This window comes from Hippoglossus stenolepis, chromosome 4, assembly GCF_022539355.2.
Source record: "Hippoglossus stenolepis isolate QCI-W04-F060 chromosome 4, HSTE1.2, whole genome shotgun sequence".
In the NCBI taxonomy this organism is placed as follows: domain Eukaryota; kingdom Metazoa; phylum Chordata; class Actinopteri; order Pleuronectiformes; family Pleuronectidae; genus Hippoglossus; species Hippoglossus stenolepis.
The window spans coordinates 24,896,189-24,909,656 of NC_061486.1; the positions used below are offsets into that span (position 1 = coordinate 24,896,189).

At 43.4% G+C, this 13,468-nt stretch overlaps 1 protein-coding gene across 2 annotated transcripts in view; it reads right to left on the minus strand.

Annotated features, from left to right (window-relative positions):
• The window catches only part of numbl (NUMB like endocytic adaptor protein), a 61,114-nt gene that overhangs the window by 30,670 nt on the left and 16,976 nt on the right, over positions 1-13,468 (minus strand). The window contains exon 1 of one of the 2 annotated variants that reach the window (XM_035154996.2): positions 2,226-2,698. The exons of the other annotated variant lie outside the window; for it this stretch is intronic. Within the exon in view, the coding sequence (XP_035010887.1) occupies positions 2,226-2,266 (41 nt within the window). The 5' untranslated portion in view covers positions 2,267-2,698. Of the gene's footprint in view, positions 1-2,225; positions 2,699-13,468 lie in introns of those variants that run through there. 2 annotated transcript variants of the gene reach the window in all.

Here is a 13,468-nt window from a genome sequence, read left to right on the forward strand (position 1 = left end):
GATTAACATAACAATATCCAAATCCCCCTGTGCCCTTGGAACAGCAGGCGAAGAGGGTACAGACCAAACCAGCTCTCTGTGAGTTAGCAATCTTGTGTTTGCCTCCATCATCAGAGCATGGACGTGCCTGCATGACAGAGTGTGCCTGTAACTGTGACAGGAAAAGTGTGTGTGTGTGTGTGTGTGTGTGTGTGTGTGTGTGTGTGTATGTGTGTGTGCAGTGCAGCCAGGCATGAAGTGGAGCAGTATTGTCAATATGCTCCTGTATCATATTGTCATTCTGTGTTCCCACTTTGTATTCCCTCCTGTCAGTCCAGACCAGGGCCACAGGCCAGCTCATCATCTGTGCTACATTACTGTGGAGTTCTCTTTCCCTATCTCTCCTATCAAGAACATGATCTTTCATTTCAAGAGCATTATTTCTTCATTTCACGTTCAGATTTTGTATCGCTTCCTCTCCCAACCCCGCCCTCTCTCCTAAATACTGTAGATCCCTGCGTGCATGCAAGTTTTCTCTGCTCCTACTCAAAACTGCTCTTAGAAATGCTTTTACTGCACAGTTGAGCCGCTTCTCCGGTTTGAGTCCTTCTCCTCACGCTCAGGCTTACGAAACTTCTGCAAAAAGGGATCAACAGAACTTGAGAGGGCCAAAGTTTTGATGGGAGCATTACAAAATGTGAACATGAAACTTAGAAATAAGGCTCTGGAAATGAAAGAGCACGCATTTAAGTGACGATCAGAAAGAAACTCTATGCATTACTGGTGTGACAGCAAGGTGTGTGGCACACAATGCTCCATATCTACTATTTCTTTTTACCAGCATTGCTTTAAAACACAATCACATCAATAAGGCATAATTACACATGAACAGAACAGAATAAACTTCGAGAGACAAAGTCAAAAAGAAAAAGCTTTACATGACTTTGTAATGCTGTAATTTCTTAATGTGTTGACAACCCCACCCATGAGTTTCAATTGTGCAGATTTTACATCAGACCCTAGTCACCAAGAAGAGGTGACGCAGGTGTGTCTCTGCAGCCGGTATTCAGAAACTCTGATCCCTCACAGTGAAAAGGAATCAGGAGTTAACCTTGGATCTACTTTTTGAGAAGTTGCGTTGTTGAAACATTCACATTTTTCACATCCACCGTTTCTCAACCTCATGTCTCCATCCTCTTTCAAACTCTCTCTTCTGTCAACTTTTTTCTTTCATGGTTAATCTATTTTTCCTAAAGTCTTCGCCCACACACACTCTTCTCATTTTCACCCTTTGCCAACTTAATTTTCAATTTCACAGCCCTCCTCTTATCTACTCCCTCCTGTTAAGCCTCATCTCACCATTCTTAATTTGTCCTCATTTCGCCTATTACAAGTACTCAGTATTCTCGCTCATCACCTTGTTCTGTTTCTATTTTCCAAAACACATGAGAGCCGTACTTCTCAGTTATCTAATCATGACGGCAGAGAGAGCGAGAGGGAGAAAGTCAAAAAAAGAGAGGAAGTGTTGGAAACTCGTGAGGGAATTTAAGCGAAGCCGTCCCTCCCTTCAGCCTGACAATGCTTGAAAACACACTGTTAAAAAAGGGTGTATGGCAGGTGTTCACACACACACACACAGACACACACACACACACACACACACAAGCACTGTCATATTGATACATGCTCACAAAAACATGTGCAGAAACAAACGCTTTGCAGGAATCAATTTAGCAGGTTTAATCTCTTCCATATGGGCGTGGGGGCTAATGCATCTGCTAAGGCTATTAGCCGCTATGAGCCCTGTGGATACAGGCTAGACGAGACCTATTATCACTTTGGCAGTGACTGAAAATATCACTGTAGGTGCCAATAACCGACAGCAACAGCAGCAACAACAATAACAAACCACTGTTCTCACTATCACAAAGACGACAGATCTCCTGTGGACCTCTGTCGTGCTCGCAGACTTCTGCCTCGTTGATACAGGGTCAACTTGATGGACAGAAAATGAGGTGAGGCTAAGAAAGAATAGCCCATGTTGCTGACTGCCACGGTAACAGTCGACCCAGTTTGTCACTCAAACGCATCCAGGTGCACGATCGCACACTCACAAATACCAGAAGACACTGTGAATAGGTGTATAAGCAGAAATACCCTCAAAGTGAATACGCCTTCATATGTTGGATGTCTTCTGCCAGTTCCTAAACAAGCACACACGCAAAGTTCACACCTGTTTGACTCACCTAAGCTCGATGGCCTCCTCCATCTCGCCACAAGAACTCATCTCACGCCGAAATGACAGCAGACGAGAGGAGATGACAACAAGCTGAGAGCAAGAACTCCCCCAGACCAGCCGCCACAGCAATAGCAACAGAACGAGAAAAAGATGCGAGGGGGAGATGAGAGGAGCGAGGAAGCGTGTGATGAAATTGCATTTGAGAACGAGGGACAGAGAGGAGAGGGAACACAGAGCGCGCTCAAGAGAGAGAGAGAGAGAGGGAGAGAGAGAGAGGGAGAGGGAGAGAGAGAGAGAGACAGAGAGAGAACCACACCTCTTCTTAAAGGATTAACTTGGAAAAAGGAGCCTGGACACATTTGCAAATACCCACTCATGCAAAAAGGGATGCACCTAAACACAATCAAACTGCCCACAACCCAGTCTGGATGAGTGTCTGGTGTACACATACACACAAGTACTGTACGCACACCCACATACACTCACAGCTGCGCTAAAAATAAAGTCAAATCAATGTTTGATGCTCCAAATCCTGGGAGTGGGGAAAGAAGAGAGTGGGAGGATAGAAAGGGAGAGAGTAACAGAGAGAAAAGAGGGGTGATTAAGCGAGTCATGGCGGGTGGTGACACAGTTTTCTTCGCTCTCCATCTGCTATGGGCGAACTGGTCAACAGTGCACTGGGGGAGAGGGCGAGAACTGGGGCGGCGGTCTAGGGACGGGCGCTCGTGCTGGAACTGGGGAACGGGGCCAGCGCTGGAGGACGTGTTTAACCGGAGGACTGGACCTCATCCTGGTAGTGTGTTTTCCCAACTGGACACGAGTGAGAGTGCTGCTCCACAGTGCTGGATGCTGAAGGGCAGGCTACAGCAGGCAGCGTTCCCAAAAGATGAATAAATAAAGATCTGCTTTTTGCAAAATGATAAAACCCACAGACCATCACGAGAACCTGGTCGGATGAGTACGCCATGTTTTTGGTTCCAGATTTTCTAGCTGGGGAAACATTTGCTCGCGTAGCTGGATAAACTTATATCATCGAAACATTTCAGGGATTTAATTCTCTGAACTCTGATATGGGGTGTAGAGGTATTCCAGTAAATGTGGTTTCAAAGGTTTGTTCACAGGGCTCGGCACTTTCAAGAGCTCTGTGGGACACGCTCTGATTTACATACTGTTTTGGTCAACTTTTTAACTGTGTATCAGATGTGTCGCAGTCGATGCCCTTGCATTGCACTGTACTTTATCGTAAATCATTGCATGGCCACTTACTATGCAAATTAGAAATCTAGGAAATTCTCGTGCCCAAAATATTTTCATAGTGGAGCGAGAGCGGCAGGTTAGCTGTTGGGTCAAAGCTAGATCAGCAGATGGATGCAGAGGAAGGACAGACAAACAAATGTATCTGGCACAACAAATACACACATCCACTCACTTCTGTTACATTACTTGTGATTGCCATATTTCTACTGTCAACCACCCAATAGGCGACACAAAGGATATTTAATGAATAATCTTTTAGTACAAAAATTCATCTTCATCACACTATAAACCTCTGTGCGGAGCTTTGGCATCAGTTAATCCTCCAGACTCTTGGATCTCTATCTCAAACACCCAGAATCAAAAAGGCTTGTTGGCAGTGGGTTTAGAGACAACACAGTAGACTGAAAACTACATCATTGCATCTTTGCACCAGTGAATTTGGGGTTATGTAATCACAGGGGTAAAAGTAGAGGTATAAATGCACTTGAAGCACAGATATTACATGTGCTGCCTTCAGACATGAATTGATCGCCAGATGTTTTCCACAGGGGCTGTATGTCAGAACACAAATGTCCAACATAGTGGAATGAGCCCATTTAGAATCCAGCAGGAAAATGCAAAACGGAAATTAACAAAAAGATTGTAAATACCTCATGATGAAAAAGAGGATGTAGAAGATACAGAAGAAGACAAACAAGATTCAAGAGCTTTTGGTGATAAGAGCTGACGCTGGTGTCGATGTGCTGTACACAAAAACATGTGATTTCCGCAGTTGAATTTATATGTCATGTCCTGCCTCCAGCACGCTCTAACCCAGACGCCTGGCCTCGCCAGATTGCTCCTGACATTCTCCTTTTGTTTTGAACGCATCTGACTGAGACAATCTACTGCTGCGGTGTTTCTGTATGTGAAAAGCAACCTCCTGAGAAAGTCCAGAGCCAATTGTCAGCACATTTTCTGGAGTTCCTCTAAAAACGGCGATGGTGCGAAAGCTCAATTGCTTTAACTCTAATAAAGAAGTGAACAGTCACAGTTTATTTGCCACCTCTAAACTGCATGTATAATGACTTGGGGGACACTCTAGCAGTATGCGGCTGAGCTCCACTGTGTATTCTTCCTGTTTAGCAGCAATGCAGTTCAGTTACAACACCAATAAAATCTAACGTGAGTGGAGAAACGGACTCTGGTCACACAGGATGCATTTTGAGACACCTCCTGATGTCAGGCCAAACGTGAAACTCAGTTGGATGTAGTCTGTGTTTCAGGAGGGTTACAACTGAGGCTGAGCCTGTGCTGCAGCTCAGTGTCGTGTTGTGTGTTAACGCTATCTCACACATTCCTCGCCCCTTCCACGATGCAAGTTCATCCCCATAAGCTGTTTACCGCTCCAACCCAGAGCCCGAGATCAACAATGGATGAGAGTCAGAGGGATCAAAAACGTCCTTGTTGTGCTCTGGCTTTGTTCACGTGTCTGTTACAGAAACAGCATTCTGGGTATTTGTTGCTGACTGGCAGCGTTCAACAGCAGCTTCCTCTGTGCTTGTTGTCAGTCGCCTCTTGTTGGCAGAGGTGACATTAAAAGCTGACTGGCATCCTGATTCTGATGTACTTAAAATGTCCCTGTGTGGAAACATGACTTCACAGAACTGCATTAATTACAAATTGCAATGTGAATAAGTACGCACCACAATCAAATGGTTAGATAACACTACACAGATAATAAAAAGAACTGTGCACCAGAAACCATCTGATCTCATCCACAGTGAACACAGACTCAAATCCCTTTCTAGTCTGACAGATAGAAATCTGTAAGGACAAATGTCCTCTCGCTTAAGTTGTTAGATCGTTTCCTGATAGTGTTGCTGCAAACACACGTCTTTGTCCCGTCTGCTGTGACATAATTTGAAGACCATTAAATCCACTGAAATCATCACTGCTGACAGATATTACCTCATGTTAGGATCCTGTCACACTCTCATCGTCACATGGTTTGGAGCTTTTCAATTGTTAAAAAGGTGCACAGCAACTGTGACATTTACAAATACAGATAAACCCCCACACACAAATGTCACTGTGGTCCCAATGCTGCCAGACAATTGTTCTGTAAATCTGACATCTGACGTGGGACAATATGTGTGTTTCATTTAATCTATTAGTCTGGGTCTGCAAGAACAAACTTTTTGTGACAAGGCCAAAGCTGTGTTGCAGTATGGTAAAAGGTAAGAACCATGAGCTTTCATCATTTCTACCTGCACCTCTTTCATTTGCTCTTTATTTTAAAGACTTTGCATCTTGCTCGTTATTAACTCGCCCTCCTCCGCTTTTCTTCTTCACTCCTCCAGGAGAGAGAGAATAATAGGGTGAGAAAGAAAAGGATCTAAAAATAAGCCACAGAGGAAGACAAAAGGAGCCACAGTTTTGAACTAATCAGAGGCGGGTGCAGTGTATCATATCTGCCAAGTAGCTGTACTGTACTGCAGAATACGTGTGTGTGTGTGTGTGTGTGTGTGTGTGTGTGTGTGTGTGTGTGTGTGTGTGTGTGTGTGTGTGTGTGTGTGTGTGAGGCATCTGCTTGCGTTTTCATCTGACTGACTGTGTATATCTGTGTACATGGGCAGACGCTAACATAAGCCATTTAAAGCTGCTGCGTAGTTATGAAACATGATGATCTCACCGGCCAGGTTGTGGCAGACACACTTCCTGCTCGCAAGAAATAAGCCCTGCGGCACGTGTTTCATGTGAGCTTTCCCACCAGTTAGAGCACACACACAGAAACACAATCATGTTGTCAGTGTGTTCGTAATTGTCTACATGTGCATGTAATATGTTTGTGTCTGTGAACATGTTAAGTCTTTGACTGCCACCGTGCCTCAGTAACTCCACGCCAGTTTGTTATTTTAATCAGCACTCTGTAATACACACACATAGCACACACGCACACGCACACGCACACACACACACACAAAACCACATTACAAATACTCAGTAATCTAGGTTTATGTGCCAATAAGCAATCTTCCGAATGGGCCAGTAGGCAGCAGGCCCTCGAGCGCAGACATGCATATAGTAACAAGCAATAACCTACTTCCTGTATCCTCGCGGAAACTGTAATGATGCTAAAATGAATGAAGTGTGGTCACTGTCAGTCCTTCAGCACCAAGTTGTTAAAGTTTAATTCCCTCAAAGCAGCTGCTGTTTGTTTTTGTCATATTTCTTCTTATTTATATACTAATCAGGCAAGAAAATTTGAACTCAAATTAAACTGAATCCTTGAATAAATTTGACCCAGTAAAATCAAGTTTATAGATGAGAAGAGTAAAGTCTTACAGCATTAAATGTGTGTATTATTACGAAGATAAAATAAAAACCAGTAAAAGATTTCAAACATGGACTAAAGTCTAGACATTTTCCTGAAATTATCCGGAGGGGCTGTACACGAGAACGCAAATGTCCAAGTCAGTTGTTTCAGACATTTTCCTGAATTTTTCCTGCCAGCTTCCTGGTAAAATGTCAAGAAAGTGTGTTGAGGACGTGTGAAACATTCTGCAGACACAAAACTGGAAGAATATGTGTATGCTGTATGCTGTATAGAAGATGCAGATGAATATGTATACTTGAAAATAAAAAGTGTGATTTAAGAGCTTGTCATTACCGCAGTGGAATTCATACGTCATGTCCTGCCTCCAGCTCTACCCAGACACCACCTGGCGCCTGAATGATCTGCGAATGTTCCTGTTGTTGTGAACACGTCAGTCCAAGACTATCTCCTGATGCAATCTCCTGTCTGGAGCCTAAGTTTGCAGACATTTTCTGGATTGTAATGTCAAAACTGCATTTGTTTCTTAAAAATACACTTTTTAAAATCTCAAATATAAATACAATGTTTATCAAGAAGTAACACTGAATGCAACTGGTTATATACCAGAAAACTTAAGCTGAAGTTTAGAATGTTGTGGACAAAACTCCAGCTCAAAACTCCAGCCGCAAAAAGGTAGAAATTTAGTTTGAATGTGACTGAATCTTCCAGTTTTAGACAGTGTGTTTTACTTTTTTTCATTTTATGCATAGTAACGTATACAGCATTCCTTCCTCGAAAAAATAACCAGAATAGAAGAGAAGAAAACAACACAAAAAAAGTTGTTTTCTTGTTTTCTTTAATGTGGAAAAGACAGAGCTTATTGGAGGAAATTAAAACCCGACCACTGGATGACATCATCTCCTTTAAAATACCACATGTGACAGGCATGCAACAAAAGCCTCAATGGTGTGCGTGTGTGTGTGCACTGTGTCAGTCTATTAGAACAGCCACCTCTTAAATCTACATTAAGTTATTTTTTAGCAGCTATGAGGCAGAACAATAAGCTTTAAATACAATATTGATTTATTACCACCTCATTAAATCCATCATGATATAAAAAATATTGATTACCGAAGCTTTAACATAATGTAACATGAGCTAATGTGGCATTAGAACACAAGAAGCAACTATAAGAGTATGAGAATGAAGGTGAGTGTATTCTCTGAAGAAACAGGTGGCTGATCTTTACGTGAGTTTACTCTACGTGCTTCGTTAGGAGATTTCAGCCGCTCCAGATCATAGTCATGTTATCACGACGCCTCTTTGACTTCTGCTAAACCAAACTCGAGTGATCCAATCAGTGGCTGATAAGAAAGCCTGATGTATTTGGATCAGCCAGTCACCTCTATAACAAGCACCCAGCAAACACCCTCTTTTTATCCAGTCACACTCCGTAAAACTGCACCCAGTCGGACACGCTGTCCAATCGTGAGGCAGGGCAGCCAAATCCTCCAGCCTCCTCCTGACAGGCTGTTCATCGATTTCTGCCTCTGGTCAATACCACTCGTTTTTTCTTCTTTCTCTCCCTCCTGTCATCCATTTCTCCTCTCGGTGACTCTCCATCATCATATGTCTCCATTATCCCCGACTTATCTTTCTCCACACGCACACAAAGCCTGTAGTTACAGACAAAGCCTCATTGACCAACTGTAAGATGATGGAGGAGTGTGTGACTGTCCCCTCAAGTGGCTTTGGACACACACACAGACAGAGTGTGTGTGTGTACATGTATGAATGAGTCAGGAGTGTGGGGCCAAAGAGATGACAGCAGCTAGTTTTTTTTTAAGGCCTTGCATCCTCTCTCCCTCTTCCCAATCAACTTGGCATCCAAACTCCGTCATACCACAGTACACACGCATACATGCCAGGGCAATGTGAAAACCTCACTGCTGCATGGCAACCGGATTCCATGGCAACCGATGGTATGGGGCTTTTTTTGTGGGCCGAGAGAGAGAGATAGACAGAGAGAGAGAGGAGGGGAAGGAAAAGGGGGGGTGGCAGATATTTTGGAGGAAAAAAGGGCAACTCTGGAAAAGAACAAAAATAGAAAGAAAGACAGAAGAAGGCAGAGGAAGTAGGGAACACACACACACACACACACACACACACACACACACACACACACACACACACACACACACACACACACACACACACACACACACACACACACACACACACACACACACACACACACACACACACACACACACACACACACACACTTCAGATGGGGGTGAGGAGACAGAGACAGAGACAACATTGTGGGTGAAAGTAGACCTCCCTCTAGGCAGATTACAGTGAGGTCTTCCTGTTGAGGGGCAGGAAAACAAGATAGAGGAAAAGCAACAAGGAGAGAAATAGATGAAAAATTCCCAAAATTATTTTTGGTGAGGTTTTAGATTATAGCCGGCAAACAACAATGTAAATATGTTGTACATATGATGGTATCAGGAAAATACTTGTGAGCAGGTGGTAAGACAGTCAGAAGCAATCAAGAATTTAATTATAACAATACATTATATTATTATTATTATCATTATTATTACATTTAAAGTTTGGTGAACAATGGAACATTTAATATTACTGTCCACATCTGGCAGCACTTACACTGTAAAAAAGGGAAAGGTCAGAAGAAAACTGACATATATGAGTTTTAAGTAAATAACATGATGCCTACTATTATATAATTTTTGTAAGGAAATTGTAATAAATGAATGAATCAAAGTTGTTGGTCTCTCATTCCCTGTGGGTCTTCCTGTATTTTACTTTACTGATGCTCCATATGTGCTGTAATTACAGGATTACTGCTTTTTCATGTATAAAGGGAACACACTGATAGGAGGTGTTGGAGGAGAGGAGAGGAGAGGAGAGGAGAGGAGAGAAGAGGAGAGGAGGCAAGGCATAGTGCCTTGTTGCCTGTGTAACAGCGCCCCTACTGGATTGAGGGAGCGCATCACACTGACAGCAGCCTGTGCTCATGCTGTGTATTTGTGTGTGTGAGTCATTATCCAGGTCACTTTGTGGCCTCTGACCTCTGACCTCATGTCAGATCTGTCCAGACAGGCACAGTTTTTTCACTTCATTTTGCTGACCCATCTCTACATGCACTGAATGCAAATCACACTGTATTAATGTAAATGTCATGTAAAATAATGTTGCATTGTTTTAGCAGATTTCAAGTGTTGACAGGCAACACAATGCATTCATGCATAATGCATGTTTATGCTAGTAAAGCAACTAAATACAAGGCCAGAGCTTTAAAATCAATGAGGCTTTTAAAGCTTTTAACATCTGCTCCATCACTCGGTCTGACTGCTTGTCTGTCTCTCTCTGCATTCCTGGACAGGAAACATTTGGAAGATGTCTTAATGTTAAAACAATGGCCTCCATATATGGATTATAAAATTAAATGTATATATTTTAAAAGTCTGTTGACCACAGGTAATACAGCCCATCACAGGGAATTACAGTACAGCTGTTTTCTGTCCCAGATATGAATCAATATTTTGAATATCTTGAACTTGACAACCTCCTACACACAGCAGACGGTCGAATGCTGGCTCTATATATACTACGCATCTGTTATCTGTCAGTCTGTTTATCCATCTGTATGTCAATCTATCTCTTTGCCTTTGTGACATCCCCCATCTGTCTCCCTGCCCTGAAGTCTGTCCTCGGAGGGGGACTCTTGCAGCGTTTTCTGGGCCACAAGAAAGAGGCCCAGTCCTCCTCTATTTGCCCACATCAGCAATCCTCCTTACAGCAACATCTGGTGACACAGAAACTTACTAAACAAAATAACAATACCTCTGAGGCACAATTGTTTTCATGTACAGAGCGGCAGAGGGCCATGAGGAAGAAAAAATTAGTAATTAAAGTCAGTCTCTGTTATCGTCGCCAACAAGAGCAGCGCCAGTGGCCGACTTTTGCATTGGTTTGGGAGATTTTGTGGCTGCGAGGCGAGACTGAATGACCTTCATGGGATGGTCGTGCCTTATCGACCGGAACTAAAAGCCCAAGCTGGTCACGCAGAAACACACACAGGGGAAGTAGCAGACATGCACCGTGGTGACGCTGAATCACGCTGCGTGTATTGGTGTCTCTGTTAGCTGAAATCTTAAGAGAATATTGAATAATAATCCATGTGTGGATATTCAGGACCTTTTTGAACAATAAAAGCTCCTCACTCTCTATGATCAGGATATATCTCACACCAGAGGAACTTTATGTCTAGATTCTCTCCAACAAATATGAATGAGGTGACTTCACTGAGTTATTTTAGGAAAATTTGGATAATTTACAAAATAGGACTTCAACACAAACCATTGCAGCGGTGTTGTGATGATATTTTGTAAATTAATAACATAGAAAAAATTTGAATGTGCACAAGATGGCTATTCATTCTTCATGATTGGACATGCCCTCGTTGCCCCTGCGGTATTCTACAAATGCATCGCTTTTACTGGTGTGTGTGAAAGAAGAGAAGAGAAAAGAAAAAAAGACAGACTCAGTAAATATTTAGAGGAAAGGAAAGGAGGGCAGTCGTGGAAACAAATAGGGAGCAGTGAATGAAGAAAGACTACAAAGACGGAAGGAAACTGGAAGGAATTAAACACATACAGACTGGAAGAGAACAGAGAATGAAGGGAAGGAGCACACAATAACGAGGAAGTAGAATGGGTGAAAAGGACTTGAACAAAGGAAAGAAAGAAGGGAGAAGGAAAGGAGACATCCACAGGTCATATCGCATTTGAGCTCGGTTAAAACATCCAACAGTGAGTTCCAGAAAACACGGCCATGTGAGACTTCTCAGAACATCAGTGTGTCTCCAGGAGAGAGGAAGTTGAGTGGGATCGTGAAGAAGCAGAGTAAACACAGCAGAGGTGAAGACTCGCAACCTGATCCGAGGCCAGAGAAGGAAACCGGGTAAATAAACCACAAGTGGACACGATGTTTATAGGACTGTTGCTAGAAAACAGACTCTCAGCTAAAGTCACTGTGACACGCAGACGAGAGGAGAGGATATACAACATTCATGTGTCGGTTCACTTCAGCCATATCGGCCTCTGTGACCCACACACACTCTCTCCCCCTTTCTCTTTCAGCACTGCACCAAAACAAACATCCATCAAAAGCCAAGGCAAGACACCTCAATAGGCATCATGCCACTAGAAAAGCGTGGCGAGACAAAAGAGAGGGATTCTTTTAGAAACCAAGAAGTGTGTGTATGTTTGCATGCATGTTTGTGTGTGTACGTGTGCAGTTCCCCCCCCCAGTCACTACAGATTACAGACACACACCACAGATGGCCAGCGCGTCTCGTCTTTTCACCACCACCACCACCGCCGCCGAGAATAATGGCCAGTGGTGGTGGCCCCTCCTCGCCCCCCCCAACCCATTCCCTTTCTCTTTTGTCAGCACGTGTGTCCGTCAAATGGAAGCGTGTGACTGGGACAATGGCGGCCAGACAAAGAGCCCGCCTACCCCCTACCAGGATGCTGAATAGTGGGGCACGTGGGCCTTATCATCCAGGGAACAATAGCACGGGGGGAAGACAGGGAGCGAGGGTGTGGCACCCCCAGCACCCACTGCAACAGGGGATGCTGAGGTGCATCATGGGTGGCCCTGGGTTTAGTTGAACTTGGAAGATTTATTTCTTTTAATGGAGGGCATATAACAACAAAAATAAAATATTCAGCAGCAGTGTTTCCTCTGAGGTGTGTACATCTGGTAAGACTCATCATTTACTTTTTAATTCATCAAATTATTAGTCACTTTTTCACTTCCTGCCTACTTGCCTTTGTATCTTTCAGCCCATCAGCTACACATTTGTATAAGTAACACGAGCACTGACTGTTAATCAAAGCGTTCCATATGTCTGCAGACAGACTGCCTCCCTTCCAGACAGCTACAGGATTGCATTAATATCTAAACAGTTTGATGATGAACTTGTAGAGACATAAAACCTCTGCTTCAAGTCACAAATCCATCATCATTAAATCCGGTGAAGGGTTTTGTTGTTATTGTGTGTCAGTGCAGTTAGAGTAAAGACTCTGAACTCGACTTGAACAGCCACTAGGAGTCGCTTGGTGTAGCAGGCCACTTTCTGCTCTTATTCTGCATTGTGTTGTGATGTTCAGCTACTTCCATACTACTCATAACATCCTGTCTATAGGAACACACATGAAATATCTTGCACAGGAATTGTTTTGAATAGCTCGTATCCTGTAGGCTAAGCAGTGAATCATTGTAAAGTGCAGAAGATAACTGCACAACCGCTGTTAGCAAAGATAACAGGGTCAGTGACACTTGTAATTGATTATTGTGTGCTACACTGGTAGCATGTAGTCATGTAAAAAGGACCTGACGAATCAGCGAAGGCTACGCTGTGAGTGAAAAGATCCAATCAGCAAGCGGTTCAGAGTCTTCAGAGTCTATGTCATCGTGTCCAAACATCTCTTTCTGCCGGTCCAGACTAAAACACAGGGCCCGGAGTTTTCAAACTCAAACGAGTCCACCAGCGTTTCCAAACTTCTCTGTTTTCCGAGTAGTGTGGACTTTCATAGGAAAAGAAACACAGTACACTTCCAATCCAATTATTTTTGCGTCTGTCCACCACTCAGCTCCGAGCG